At 42.9% G+C, this 13,412-nt stretch overlaps 1 protein-coding gene across 2 annotated transcripts in view; it reads left to right on the forward strand.

The window, feature by feature from the left end:
* The window catches only part of PRKG1 (protein kinase cGMP-dependent 1), a 363,030-nt gene that overhangs the window by 299,249 nt on the left and 50,369 nt on the right, over positions 1-13,412 (forward strand). For both annotated transcript variants that reach the window (XM_058840756.1, XM_058840755.1), the window contains exons 8-9: positions 1,302-1,367; positions 8,871-8,945. In XM_058840756.1, the coding sequence (XP_058696739.1) occupies positions 1,302-1,367; positions 8,871-8,945 (141 nt within the window). The remainder of the gene's footprint in view (positions 1-1,301; positions 1,368-8,870; positions 8,946-13,412) is intronic.

Below are 13,412 nucleotides of genomic sequence, written 5' to 3' on the forward strand. Positions count from 1 at the left end.
TCTCTCACTGAATGCTGGGCACTTGCTGGTGGTTGCTCTTGCCTTTAATCCCCTCTTAGCAATTTCTTTCCCAATTAATGCCTTGCACTTGGAGTTTTTCATGCCATGCACTTCCAAAGTTTCCTCATCCTTGAATGCCATGGATTGCGGTACCTCCCTGTGCTGCAGCTGCTGGCCAAAGTCACCTTCTAGAAAAGGATGGATTAGTAGAAGATAACAGAAATTACAACAGCACCTTATGCATCTGAATACCTCATTTCAGATTTTACTGAATATATTTGAACTGAAGCCACCAATTTTATCATATTTTCCTGATCTGTAATCATCTAAGTATAATACAGTAACCAAATGATGTCTGTGATCCATAAATTTAAAGGGATAAATGCCTTTTTGTGGCATCTGGGATAATGGGACAAATGTGTTGGGTTTTAATGGGAATTCATGGGCACCAACGAGTTTGAATTCTTGTTTTAATGGATCAATATATTGGCAAAAGCTGGCTACAGCAACTTAATAAGGAATTCGATATTCTTCCTTATCCTCTCTGCATTTGCCCAAGTTTTAGGAATTAATAGAGATAATTATCCACTGCTATTCCACTGCTTCTTTCTCCTTGCTTTAAATAAGCACAATGTGATTTATCAGTGGGGTAAATTAGCACTAATACACATTTAATTCCAGTCTGAATAGACTCAGAGTCAGCATTCCAGCACAGCCTGGAATATTAATGTTCTTCCCTTGTATTTCTGCTTGCTCTGCTCTAAAAGTATGAACATGAAGAGAGCTTCAAAGCAATTAAAGTTAATTAATGATGACCTCAAACGGAGAGTGCACGTGCATCACCCCTTTATAACCATATTCCTGCTTTAATACCTCCAGTCTTTAAATGGGAATTTCTATTCCTAACAGCACCTGTACATCTCATTTTCTGCTTCAGTGGAAGTGAACAGTGGTGTTCCTGCCAAAATGGATGAGGGGTGTTTAGGAGAGGGGAGGTCTCTCTTGCCTGTAATCCACTTACCCTTGAAACATGGAAAGTTTGGAGGGAATTGGGATAAAGTGAACCCAGAAAATGCAGCGCTGACACTGGAACACCAAATCAACCTGATTAAAATGAATTAAATTAATAATTTTATTAGTCTTGGAATTCTAGTCTTTTATTAGCCTATATGGATGATGAAAACAGCAAGGTAAAGCTGTGAAAGCCCAAAATTTGTCCTGAAAGTGCTTGAAGAACCCTGTGTGTTGGAAATCAGAAAATTGTCATGGAAATAACTGAAGAAATGTGTTTTTTCTTGCAGGGAGGATGTCAGGACAGCCAACGTCATCGCAGCTGAAGCGGTCACTTGTCTGGTCATAGACAGAGAGTAAGTTCTTCCTTCTGCCTGGGGCTGGGGGGAAACTCCAATGTAAACCTTTTCCTGAGTTTAAGGAGAGCCTTGGATCATCTTCTCCAGAGAGGCCTCTTAATGTGGGGTGATAAAGTCACAGACATGTCCTTGATGAGTGGAGGGAAGGTGGCCCTAAATCAACCAGACAAAACACAATAGTGACAATTAGAATCACAGAAAGTCCAAATGGAAATAAAGGAGGAGCTGGAATTACTCTGGAAAAGGGAGCTGGGTGTTACAGTGGGACGCAGGTGGAGTTCATGTCCTGAAAGGCATCAGCTCCTGGCAAATGTTGGAGCAAGGTGTTATCCCAGTCCATGTGGGCATGGAGAGTCCTTGGGAGAAGGCCACAGCCCTGCTGGGAGCTCTGCCACTCAGAGGAGATACAGGACACCTGAAGAGTAAAATAATAATTTGTATAGGAAGCTTGAGAGAAGTAAGGGGGGTTAGTCCTGAAAAAAACATGCCTGGATGCTCCAGTGCTGCAAATCCAGCTGCTCTCTGCAGTTACTGGGAATGGGATTAAAAAAATGACATAAAAATGATACAAAATGACATAAAAATTGAACATGACTCCTGGGCTGGTTTTCCCATTCTGAAGCACTGGCACAGACGACAAAAGGCATGGACACACCTTCATGGGAATCTTTCCATGGGAATGAGGTAGGGATCTCTGAAACCCACAGAGAGGGTGAATAGGTATTGACTTTTCATTGCCTCCCCCAGTGCAGGAGGTTCAAGAAACCTGCAGGAGGGAGCCAGAAACAATGGAATAATGAGAAAAAATTGCCAGTGTTGAAAAGGAAAAGAAGTCCATTGGATTTTTGAAGTATGTGTGACCCATCTCTGGGCCAGGAGCTTTCAGAGCAGTGTGGATTGCTGGGGCATCTGGGCAGGGCCAGGAGCTGGATCCGTGTGCATCCCTAGAAGTGGTTCTGGAGCCCTGCTTGTGTTCTGATGGGAGATGGGATTCTGTGCTCTTTTAGGGCTGATCTCCATCCCCTCTGTCCTGCTGTGACACAAGTGGTTCATGTTGAGTTATCTCACAGGCCTCCATTTCTGGAAATCCAGTGTTCTGTAAAGGCTGAGCTGGGGGATGCCTTCAGAAATCCTGAAAAGTTCTGCTTAATGTTAATTCATTATTAATTGCAAAACCCATGGTCTGTCCACTGAACATAGGTGGGGAACACCTGAGAGCTCCTTTCTCAACCTGGTAGGTAAAACACCCACCCTCCCTTCTTGTGCTGTGGGGCAAAGAGAGGAAGAAGAATTTGATCATTTAGCAAGATAATGTTTTAATAATATTTATGCTTTTAATAATTAGATAATTTAGCAATCACTAATTCAGAGAAATAAAAAGCAACGAGTAATTTATACTTTTTATTTTCTCACTTTTGCAACAGGTATTTTTAGTTTTCACTGTGAGAGTTAAAAACCCCAAATAATTCAAGTCGCTCGTTCCTGATTATTTCCCAGACTGTTCCTTTCCTTGTCTCTTGTGCCTTGTCCTCAGCATACAATGCCCTTGAAATAGTAAGGAAGTACAAGTTAAATTTAAACTGATGAAGCTGTGGTTAATCTACCCCAGAGATTCTATTAACACCTTTCAATTAGCAGAGTAACACTATTTATACAATTCTTATTTATAGTGCAAGAAAAGTGACCCTATTGATAGCCCTATTTATAGCTCAGAGCAGGCTGTCCTGTGTCCTGGCCAGTGCTGAATTTCATGTCCCAGCTCTTCCTTAGGCTGTTATTTTGTAGGAATGACAACAACAGGAGCAAAATTTCATGTGGAGATAAACTACCGGGACTTGTGGCAATTTGGGAGATTGGTGAGGAAAAAGAACCATTTTTTTATATCCAGATAGGGTGAATTTTACACCTTTAGGGTTGTGGTGGTGGATGTGAATGTTGAGTGACACAGGAGGTGGCAATGGGAGCAGGGAGTGGGTGTTCCCTGCAGCTGGAATCTGTTCCATGCAGCAGGAGGGGTGACACAAGTCACTGAAGTTGCCAAATATTTCCTTTTCCCAGACAAGCTCCTTGCCTAATCAGATGGAACCACTGAAGCAGCAATTTCCACTCTCTGTGGGTGTCCCCATTTGAAGCAGCTCAGCAAAACTGGTGTTGCAGTTTCAAAAAACCAGGTGATGGGAAAAGACTTTTTCCTTAGCACATGGAATTCCTGGAGAATTCCAGTCTCACTGACCAACACCACCCACAAGAATTATCTGCAGCAGGGTAACTCTTCCAAATTCCTTCTGAAAGGCTTCCCAAGGCATCCAAAAATTGTTCCAGCTGCCACACTCCCATCTCATTAACAAAGAGTGCTTCAGGAAGTTATTCCTAAGGGAGGTGTGAACCTGGCTCTGGATTTCCCAATACTCCCAGCAATGTTAGGGCTGGTTTAGCTGCTGCAGAGTTTGTAGTTTGGGGGTGAATAATATGGGAAACTTTCATCACAGAGATGAGCCAGGAGCTCTGCGCAAGTTGGGTTTGAAAAGGGAATTGCTTAAGCATGAAAAGAGGGAATGTTTTGCCTAAAAGGATCTCTGGAATTTATAAAATATGTATAAAATGGCTACAGGGCTGAATCAGTAGAAGTCAGAAATACCACGAGGGAAGCCAAACTGGAGCTCGTGATGGGTCTTTAATTACCAGATGATGTTGGTGCTGCCTTGCTTTTTAATTTCCTTGTGAAACAAGAGGACTCTCCCAGTCTCAAAACCGTCCCCAAACCACCCTAAAGTCTCCCAAAACATAGTGCAGCTATTTTTGCCAATCTAGGAAGATGTACTTTGCAAAGTGCATTCCCAGTATCATTTTCTGTTGTAGGAATGAGCAAAATCCTGATCTAACAATGAAAATAATCTGCAGGAAGCATTTGATGCATCCCATGGACTTTGTTCCCACTTGTCCTTGTCCTGAAAATATTTGTTACGAAAAGCATTGGCATTTTTTCCATCTTACAGTTATGGGTTTGAGTTGCTTCCATTACTGGAGTAATGAAATTCAGTGGGATTTGGTCCTTAATGCTCTTAATCCTTCCCTGGGAGGGTGGGCAGGCCCTGGCACAGGGTGCCCAGAGAAGCTGTGGCTGCCCCTGGATCCCTGGAAGTGTCCGAGGTCAGGTTGGACTTTGGGGCTTGGAGCAGCCTGGGATAGTGGAAGGTGTCCCTGCCCATGGCAGGGGGAGGTACTGGATGGGCTTTAAGGTCTCTTCCAACTCAAACTTTTCTAGGAATTCTATGGTTCCCATTGGGAGTACCATTCATTTTGGTCCCCCAAGGAAGAAGGTTGTACTTGAAAAAAGAACTTGGAATTCAGAAAGAAAAAAAAATCCAAAGAATTTCCCAATATCATCAAAATTTCAACACAGAAGAGGAGGTACAGTAATCCAGTGGGGAAAGTGAAGTGAGAGGGTGACAAGGCTAAGGAAATGAGGGTGGCAGCCCTGAGAAGGGACCACAGGACAGGCTCCGTGCCCAGGCTCTCTGGTGAGTTGGGATTGATTGATCCAATGTTCTTCCTGCCGGCCATGGAGCACAGACCCATCCATGGGCTTATGGAATTGGCTCGGAAACTTCAACAAAATCCACACAGTGTTCATGGGAATTGTGAAGAAAAGGCCAGCTGGATAGCTGACCATCTGAGGGAATTGGGGTAAGTCTTTGGATGCTTGAGGAGCCACACAGCTCAAACCTCCACTCTGGGGACACACATTAATATTTTACAGCACCTCTCAGATGCCTTTTAGGCATTTTTATTTCCAAGTGCTTTTTTTTTTTTTTTTTTACAATTGATGGACTTTCTGTCTTTAGGACTTGCCTTGACCTACAAGATCAAGGTTGTTGTTAATGAAGTTTTTCCTGTGGTGACACTGCAGGAATTCATCCTCTGGGAAAAAAGGTTACTATGGGAGCTGTTCGGTGGTGTTGCCTCCAAGTTGTTCCAAGCTTGGCCTTGTCAGAGCTCATCCTGGTGAATTTCCAGGCTCCTTAGAGGGGTTATTAGATTTGTTCCAGGAGTACAGTTGGGGAAGAGTTAGCAAATATGTGCTGGATTTGATGGATTGGTCCTTTAGGAACTTGTCTCTAAAAGGTCTTGTGATAAAAATGGTGCAGACACGCCTTGAGCATCTGTTCTGTGGATCACTTTGGATAAAGATGCACAGACAGACTTCACTGCAGCCCCTTTGTATGGAGAGAAAACAGGAGGGAAAGGCTCCAAACTTATTCCTGACATTTGGATCATCACTGGCACCCTCAGGGACAAGTTGGAGCAACTTTATAATTTTTTTTTTCCCCACCTACCTCTTGAAACTGAGAATGTGTTTGAAAGTGTTCGTGGCTGCTCCTGAACTGTTGGAATATTTACACTGAGGTTGATTCAGGTTCATCTTTTATTTATATGGGATTTTTTTCCCCTCCATATAATTTATTTATGGCGCCAACAATGTTTTCCTGGAGCTCAGAGATTTAGCAACACTGTGGGTATTGGGAGGACAAAATTGCCTCATGCAAATGGAGAGAGAGGAGCTAATGGATCTGAGCCAGGAAAACTCAAGGCACAGCTGCTGCTGACAGAGAGTTACAGAACTACCTGGAATTTACACTAAATGCTGTTTTTCCAGCTCGTCTTTTTCAGCTGCACATATCAAGAGGATGCACTTTTTTTTTAAGGCAACATTTTAAATATTTCAGCTATTTTCTGCTTTTCTACTTTGCATTTCCCATTTTTGTCTGTGTTTCAAAGCCTGGGTTTGTTTTTTATCAAGGAGAGCTGTGAGGTGTCAACAAAGGTTATTGGATTGGCCCCCCTGGCAAGGGAAATTGGAGAAAAATGAAATAAAAAAGTATTATCCTGGCATGACTGACCCCATATAAGCTGAGCTGAGCTCTTTCAGTGGAGATTTTAGGGTTTGCTGCTTTGCTGTTTCTCCCAGTCGTAGCGAAGTTTATCCATGGAGAAAATTGGTTATGAGGAGAGAATAGAAAAAATGAAGAGAAAAGGCCATGAGGAGAAAAAAACCTGAGTATTTTCTGATTGAATTCTGGGAGAGGTTGGGACTGAGCTGAGACTTCAACAACGTTGAGATGAACAATAAAAAAGGGACTCAAGTGAACTTTGATAGCTTGCCCAGTGCTAAGTCTAGCTTAAAATTTTTAATAAAAATTAAGGGTTTTAGCAAAACTGTTGTTGCTCCTTCCAGTGACTTTTTCTTCTTTACTGTTTCACTAGAAAAGATTTATTTGCATTGCCCAAAAAAATGGGGGGGGGGTGTTTAACCCTGCCCTGTTTTCCTAAGGAAACCAATTTAGGCCCTAGGTGATGTCTTTTGGTCTTCCAGGATGGTGTTACTGTGTTAATGAATTGCCTAAATACCTGTTTGGGTGCAATTAGCCATTAACACCCCGATCCTGCTTTGCTCTCACTGTCGCCTTGCAAGGTTTGGCTTCAGCCTGTGGCACATTCCCAGCAGCAGGAAGATAAAACTTGAGGTGTTGAAGGAGCTGAGTTGTTCCTGTTTTCACTGCTGAGCAAGGAATTTGGGGTTGAAAAGTTACTTCCATTATTAACACATCCTAATATTAAAAATATTAGTAATTACCAGACTGGTTAAAAACCACTAACACCCGTTCATTTGAGAGCAAAGGGGTTTGTGCCTTCCTCTTCCTCATTAATGAATTAATTAATTAGCTTTTCTTGTGCTGCATAAATTATGTCCTTGATTGTATGATTTAAAATCTGATTAATTAAGTGGAGCAGAAGACTGGGGAAATTGGTGTGGGCAGAGGGCATTTCCTGAGCTGTAATTCCCAGCAGAGAATCCCAGGATGGCTCAGTTTGGAAGGGCCCACAGTGGGCAGCTGGTGCCACCTCCCTGCTCCAGCAGGGCCATCCCAGAGCACAGGGCACAGCATTGTGTGCACACAGCTCTGGAATAGCCCTAGGGAGGAGAACTCCTCTGGAAAAGCCCTTACAGCAGCTCCAGATCCAAACCACCTCTCCCAGTTGTCACCTCCTGCCCCACAGCAATGGGGAAAATCCAGCTTTTTCCAGCAGGATCATTGTGTCTCCCTTGGTTGTGCTGTAGGTGCAATCTCCACTCTCCACACATCCATGGGGTACATTCCATAGGCTCAGGCGTCTCCTGAAGGACCCGCTCAGGGCTGTCAGTGTGTCTGAGCCGCCCGGGGTCCCACCGTTCCCATTCCAGGATCGTGGAGTCTCCCTGGCTCACCCTGTGCCTGCCAGGATATTGCATTCCCCCAGCTGCCCTGGATTTTCCTCACCTGCTCAGTGCCATTCATTCTCTTTGATCCTACAACTCCTCCTTGAGAAAGGGCCGTATGTAATATCCCCTTCTTATTCCTTAAGTCAGAGATGTGGCACTCAGTGGGGATTTTATGAGTTTTTCTTGCTTTTTTTCAATGTTTCCATTCTTTTTTTTGTCAACTTCGAGCAATTCCTGTTCTTCAGCTCCGTGTTTCATGCCTCAGGAGTTTCAGGAGCCCAGAAAATTGCAGGATTTTCATTTGTACGCTGTGACATTAAGGCAGAGATCAGTCAAGAGACTCTGGTTTGCTGCAGTTCATATTTTCAAATTTTTCTTCCTTGAATAAAAGAAAACCTGCATGTGACAGACCCACTGGGAATTCTGGAATGGCATAGGAGAAAGCAGCTTTTCATCTGGAATGTTTTTGTTTGAAGACATACACTGATTTCAGTTATTAATTTCTAGTTTTTCATGGAATCCCAGAATGGTTTGGGATGGAAGGGATATTGAGGATCATGCTGTTCTACCCCAGCCATGGGCAGGGACACCTTCCACTATCCCAGGTGCCTCCAAGCCCAAAGTCCAACCTGGCCTTGGACACTTCCAGGGATCCAGGGGCAGCCACAGCTGCTCTGGGCACCCTGTGCCAGGGCCTGCTCACCCTCCCAGGGAACAATTCCTTCACAATATCCCACCTGAATTCCCTCTCCTTCAGTTTGAACTCCCTTTGATGTGTTTTTGGATGCTTTTTCTGTAAAGATGAGACATCTGGGATCCAGAAATGAAAATTTCACTTTGGAAGCAGAGGGATTTACAGAGTTCCTGTTTGGAGGACAGGGATGTGATGGTTGAGGTGCCACCACCCTCCACATTGGCAGATGTACGCTGAAGCTTCTACTGGAGGGTGAAAACCTCCAGCAGCCATTTCAGTGGGCTGGATAAATAATTTTGGATCTTCTTGGTGTTGGTTTCTGCATCTCCAGCTTTTCTGAGGCCTGGGCCTGGTGGATCACCAGCATCGATCCAGCCCCGATTGCTGCCAAAAAGCCACACTGGATTTCTTGGCTCCCAGTTGGAATCTCTTCAGGTTCAGTGGTGGACCTGGTAGTGCTGGTGGGACTGGATGATCATCAGGGTATTTTCCAAGCTTGGTGTTTCTGTGATTTTCCTCTCAAAGTGTCCCTTTGTCTTCACAGCTCCTTCAAGCACCTGATTGGGGGCCTGGATGACGTCTCCAACAAAGCCTATGAGGATGCAGAAGCAAAAGCAAAGTAAGTGCTCAGCATCAAGTCTCAAACTTGTGTTTGTTGATGGTGCACCACTGAAATTCCCAAAAAAACATCCTTGTTCTTCATACAGTAATACCAAACAGCTTAAAAAGGAGAGATTCCTCCTCTGGATGGAGGAATTTTCCTCCTCGTGAGCCTCCCTGGTTGTCCCCATGAATATGGAGATAGGTCTCTGGTCAGTGCCCAGAGCCAGGCTGTCCCAAGTGATGTGCTCAATCACAATATCTGAATCCAGTGGCTCTTCCGGAAATCTTGGAATATTGTGAGGTGAGAAACTCCAGATCTTGGAATTGCACTTGAGGGAATTGTTGAAGACATTTAATTTCTTTAGAGAACTCTGACCTTTCTCAGATACTTTCCAAAGTCAAACATGTTTTGAGACAAAAGATAGGCAGTGGAATTTGTCATTTGGGGTTAAAAACTGGAGCTGCCTTGATGTGAAGCAATATATTCATCTGAAGCCCACAATAAATACTCATTCCTTTCAGAAGGGAACTGTAGAGTATTAGATTAAAATATTTTTTTAAAACCCACTTTTTATTCATTCTTGAGCTGCAATTTGATTTTAGTCTGTAATCTTTGAGCTCTGATTCTATCCCAATGATTAAAGCTTTTCAAGAGGTTCCTGTTCTGCTTCAGGAGGTGCTCAATATCAACCAAACACAATTCAAAGGCAGAAGTTGTTGAAAAGAAAATTAAATTTGCTCTATACAAAATTTATTTTCTTTCCCCCCCCCTCAATTATTTTGCTTTTATGGGGATTTTTTTCATAGCACATTAAGGAGGGGGAGAAGTGTTTTCTCAAAGTCAAATGCTCCGAATGATTGCCTAAATTACAGATTCCAATTAAGTTGTACATAGAAACTTCTCATTAAACCAGAGGGGTTAGAATGGTGTCTGCTAAAGGTATTGGGCACCTCTGTGAAGGGAAAGTGAGAATTCCCAATTAAGTATTGATAAAAAATAACTCTTGGTTTGTTTCAGAAACTAAGATCCATCTCAAAAATCTTCAGTTCACAAGGAAAACTTGTTAGTCTTGCAACATACCCACTGATTTCTCTTTTCTTATCTTCGAGTGATATTTGAAATATTAGATTTAATTAATTTTAAGGTATTCAAAGGGTTGCATTTCAGATTGGAATAATATTTCCCTGTCTCAGAACAAAAGTAAGCTTCCTTCTTATAAAGACGTTCCATTAAAAAGGTTGAATTCCCTAAATTCTTGTTGACCCTATGAAAAAGGTGGGAGACCATCAACTTCCTTTGCCATCCCCAAAAAAGGGGATTTGGGGGATGGAATGCTTCAGACAGATGATTCCAAGTATCCCAGGGTCATTCAGTTATTATTTTATGATAATTTTTGAGTGTTACTTTTTGGGTTATATTGATTTCCATCAGAGTAGAAGGGAAGAAAACATTGGGAATAAAATTGGGGAATTTTGGGTGGGGTCATAAACGACAACACGGTCACAGAAGGTTTTTGGAGGTGCCACCACAACCCATCAGCACCAAGAAAAATGTGCCCTTCCCTCATCTATAATTTTAAGTTCTATTCTTGAGTATTTATTACCCCAGGAACATTGGGGATGCAGATTGAGGATATTTTGAGGATAGTTTGGGGAATTTTAGGATCTGCTGTACAGTATGTGGGAAGCTGTGGTTTGGGATGTCTTTGGAAGAAACTCTTCCTTTTGGGAGCCACTGGGCTTTGACCTTCACATTTAAAGAGCTTTTATCTTCTCCAGTCCTTTACTTCCAATGCCAAGTGTTTCATCCCAATGGAAAGACAAGGTCCTGCTGATGGAGGAATTGTTCCCAAAAAATCTGAACCAATTAATTTTGATAGCAACTTTTTTATCTTCAAAGTCAGAGGCCCATGCTGGAGGCCTGTCACTGCAGAGCAGAGGTGACAGTGACATTATTGTCACATCTTGACATTTTCCCTCAGACAGAGAAGGAGGGATCAGTGTTGTCTGCTTGGAAAACCATCCAAAGAAAAAGGAATGCCCTATTGAAAAACAGAGTATTTAGCAGTCAAATTCCACATTCCTGTTTGCTGGGCTCCTTGAAAACCAGCAAAAAGATGGATAGAGGAGGGAAAAATTGTCAAGTTCCTTGGAGAGAGACCCCAGAAGAATTGTGAGCCCTTCCAGAAAGTTTTGGTGTTCCAGAGTTACCTCACGAGGCAAAACTCCTTGGGAGAAAAGTCTCCTTGACAGCAAGTTTAACCTGGATTCCTTTCCAAGCAGCAGTTAATTAGCTCCAGCTAATTGTCCTTCAAGGGCTTATTTTTTCCAAGGGGAGGTTTGTGATAGGGAGGAACTCGGAACATAAAACGTGGGTAGGTTTGTGAGGCTTTACGCAAATCCCATGGAATGTTTTTGCTCCTCTTTTTTTAGCTCTCATCTCCTTTTCAGAGCTCACTGCCAGCTGGGAAAAGGCCTTGGGATGCATCCCGTGGATCCCCAAGGATAACCAAGGCCAGCTTGGGCAGGACTGCTCTAGTGGGAGGTGGAAGGGTTTGGAATGGGATGGGCTTTGAGATCTCTTCCAACCCAACCATTCTGGAGCTGTAAATGCACAGGACTGGACTGTAAATGCCTACAGAATTAGTGGCACTGGGATTTTTTCCCATTTCCATGCTGGAGCACATCCCTGGAGTCACAGAGCTCAGGGCATGGCTGACAGGATGTTAGGCAGAAGTTACAGGCTTGGAATATCTTTCTGTGTATCCATCTGTCCTCCAGGCCTGGAGGAGATGAACTATTTATTGAGTTTATTTTTATTTTTGAGGCAGTTTCCTGCTTTTTGTCAGCTTGGGGTTGGCAGTTCCATTTAACATCCATCTTTTGTGTTCCCTCTACTTAAATCAGCAATTGCAGACATGTCATCTGTGAGACCAAGATTTTAATTGTAGGCTATAATCTTAATTATAGGATTATGCAGACTATAATATGAATTATAATATTCTACTTCTCAAATGTATTCAAATGACTTAATGATTTAATTAACTAATGAATATTATAGTTGCCTCCTTAAAGGGGAAGGAGAGAGGCAAATTTGCTTCACACTCTGAGGAAATGGGAGTCCAGAAGGGCAGCACTCGTGTCCCAGTGCCAGGCCCAGCCACACTGGCATTTAGGGCATGAAGGAAACACCCAAATAATCAGGATTATCTCAGTGTAGGTTGCTTACAACCTGAATGATTCTATCAATACCTTTTGTTTTAGTCCCCCTTTCTAGGCCCCTTTTTCACCTTACACCCCTTCTCTCACACTATTTATTCATAAAAAAGCATCCCAGGAGTTAATTGACTTGATTTTGCTGCAGAGGGTGGTTATGAATATTTTTCCATTTTATACACCTATGGAAATGAAGCAATATAAAAGTACAAAGAAATCTAAGGAAAAGAAAGGAAAATAAATAAAGGGTAAGAGGAAAAAGAGGAAAGATCTCACCACCCATGGATCCAGAAATGAGAAATGCATCTTTTATATCTGTGGGTCAAAGTGATGGTCACAGTCGATCCACTGAGGATGAGGTAACATCTTCATAAACATACTGAGGCTGGATTGGCCCTTCAGCTCCCTAAAAAGGATCAGAAACCAGTTTATCTTCATGGAAACTCCTGTTTTGCTGTGATGGAAAAGCTTGGGAAAGCTTTGCCTGCAGGTGCTGGCTCTGCAGGGCTCTGGACCAGCCAGCCCTGGGGTTATTTGGCTATATTTAGCTAAAACAGCCCTGGGCATTAGGGAAGGATGGTTTTATTTTGTTTAGAAATATGGCTGAGATAAGCCAAGAAAGATTTTAACCCCTGCCAGGAGGGAAAGGGGCAGAGTTAGGGTTCCAAAATGGGAACTGCCATTTAAAGAGCATGATTTAGTGAGGGTCTGACTTGGTCCTGGGCTAGAAACCTTTGGCTGAAATATTCCACCAAGGCATGGAATGTCATTTTTCCTGCAACAGACACTATTTGCTGGCTTTACTGTGTCAGGGAGCTGTGCTGAGGGCTCCATCTCCCTCTGTGTCCCTTGTTCCCTGAATTAGGAAGCATCTGGGAAGCAGCTTTTGCCTTGGCTATCCATGGTGCCGGACTGGAGAGAAATCCCATGGGATGTGCAAAAGCTGGAAAAAACTCCTCAGGGCTATAAAAAGCAGAGGTTGCAGTAATTTCTTTTAAGCCATGTAAATAATTAAAACCCTTCTCGTCCCTGGTGAGGGCTGTGTGGAAGCAATAACTGATCATCGATACCTGTTCAGTTTGTGTGAGCTAAGACATTTGCTGTTCAGAAAAACTGAGATTTTAGGTGGCATTATTTGGCCTCTAATACAGAAGAACTTTTTCCCTTCTTGCTGGAGAGTTTTTCTTTTCCCAACGTTCAGCCTTAAATAATTTGTTATTCAATCCTGAAGCCACTGGTAGTTTGTATCCAGCTCTATCAGATTTTC

Source organism: Poecile atricapillus, chromosome 6 (assembly GCF_030490865.1).
Source record: "Poecile atricapillus isolate bPoeAtr1 chromosome 6, bPoeAtr1.hap1, whole genome shotgun sequence".
NCBI classification, from domain to species: Eukaryota; Metazoa; Chordata; class Aves; order Passeriformes; family Paridae; genus Poecile; species Poecile atricapillus.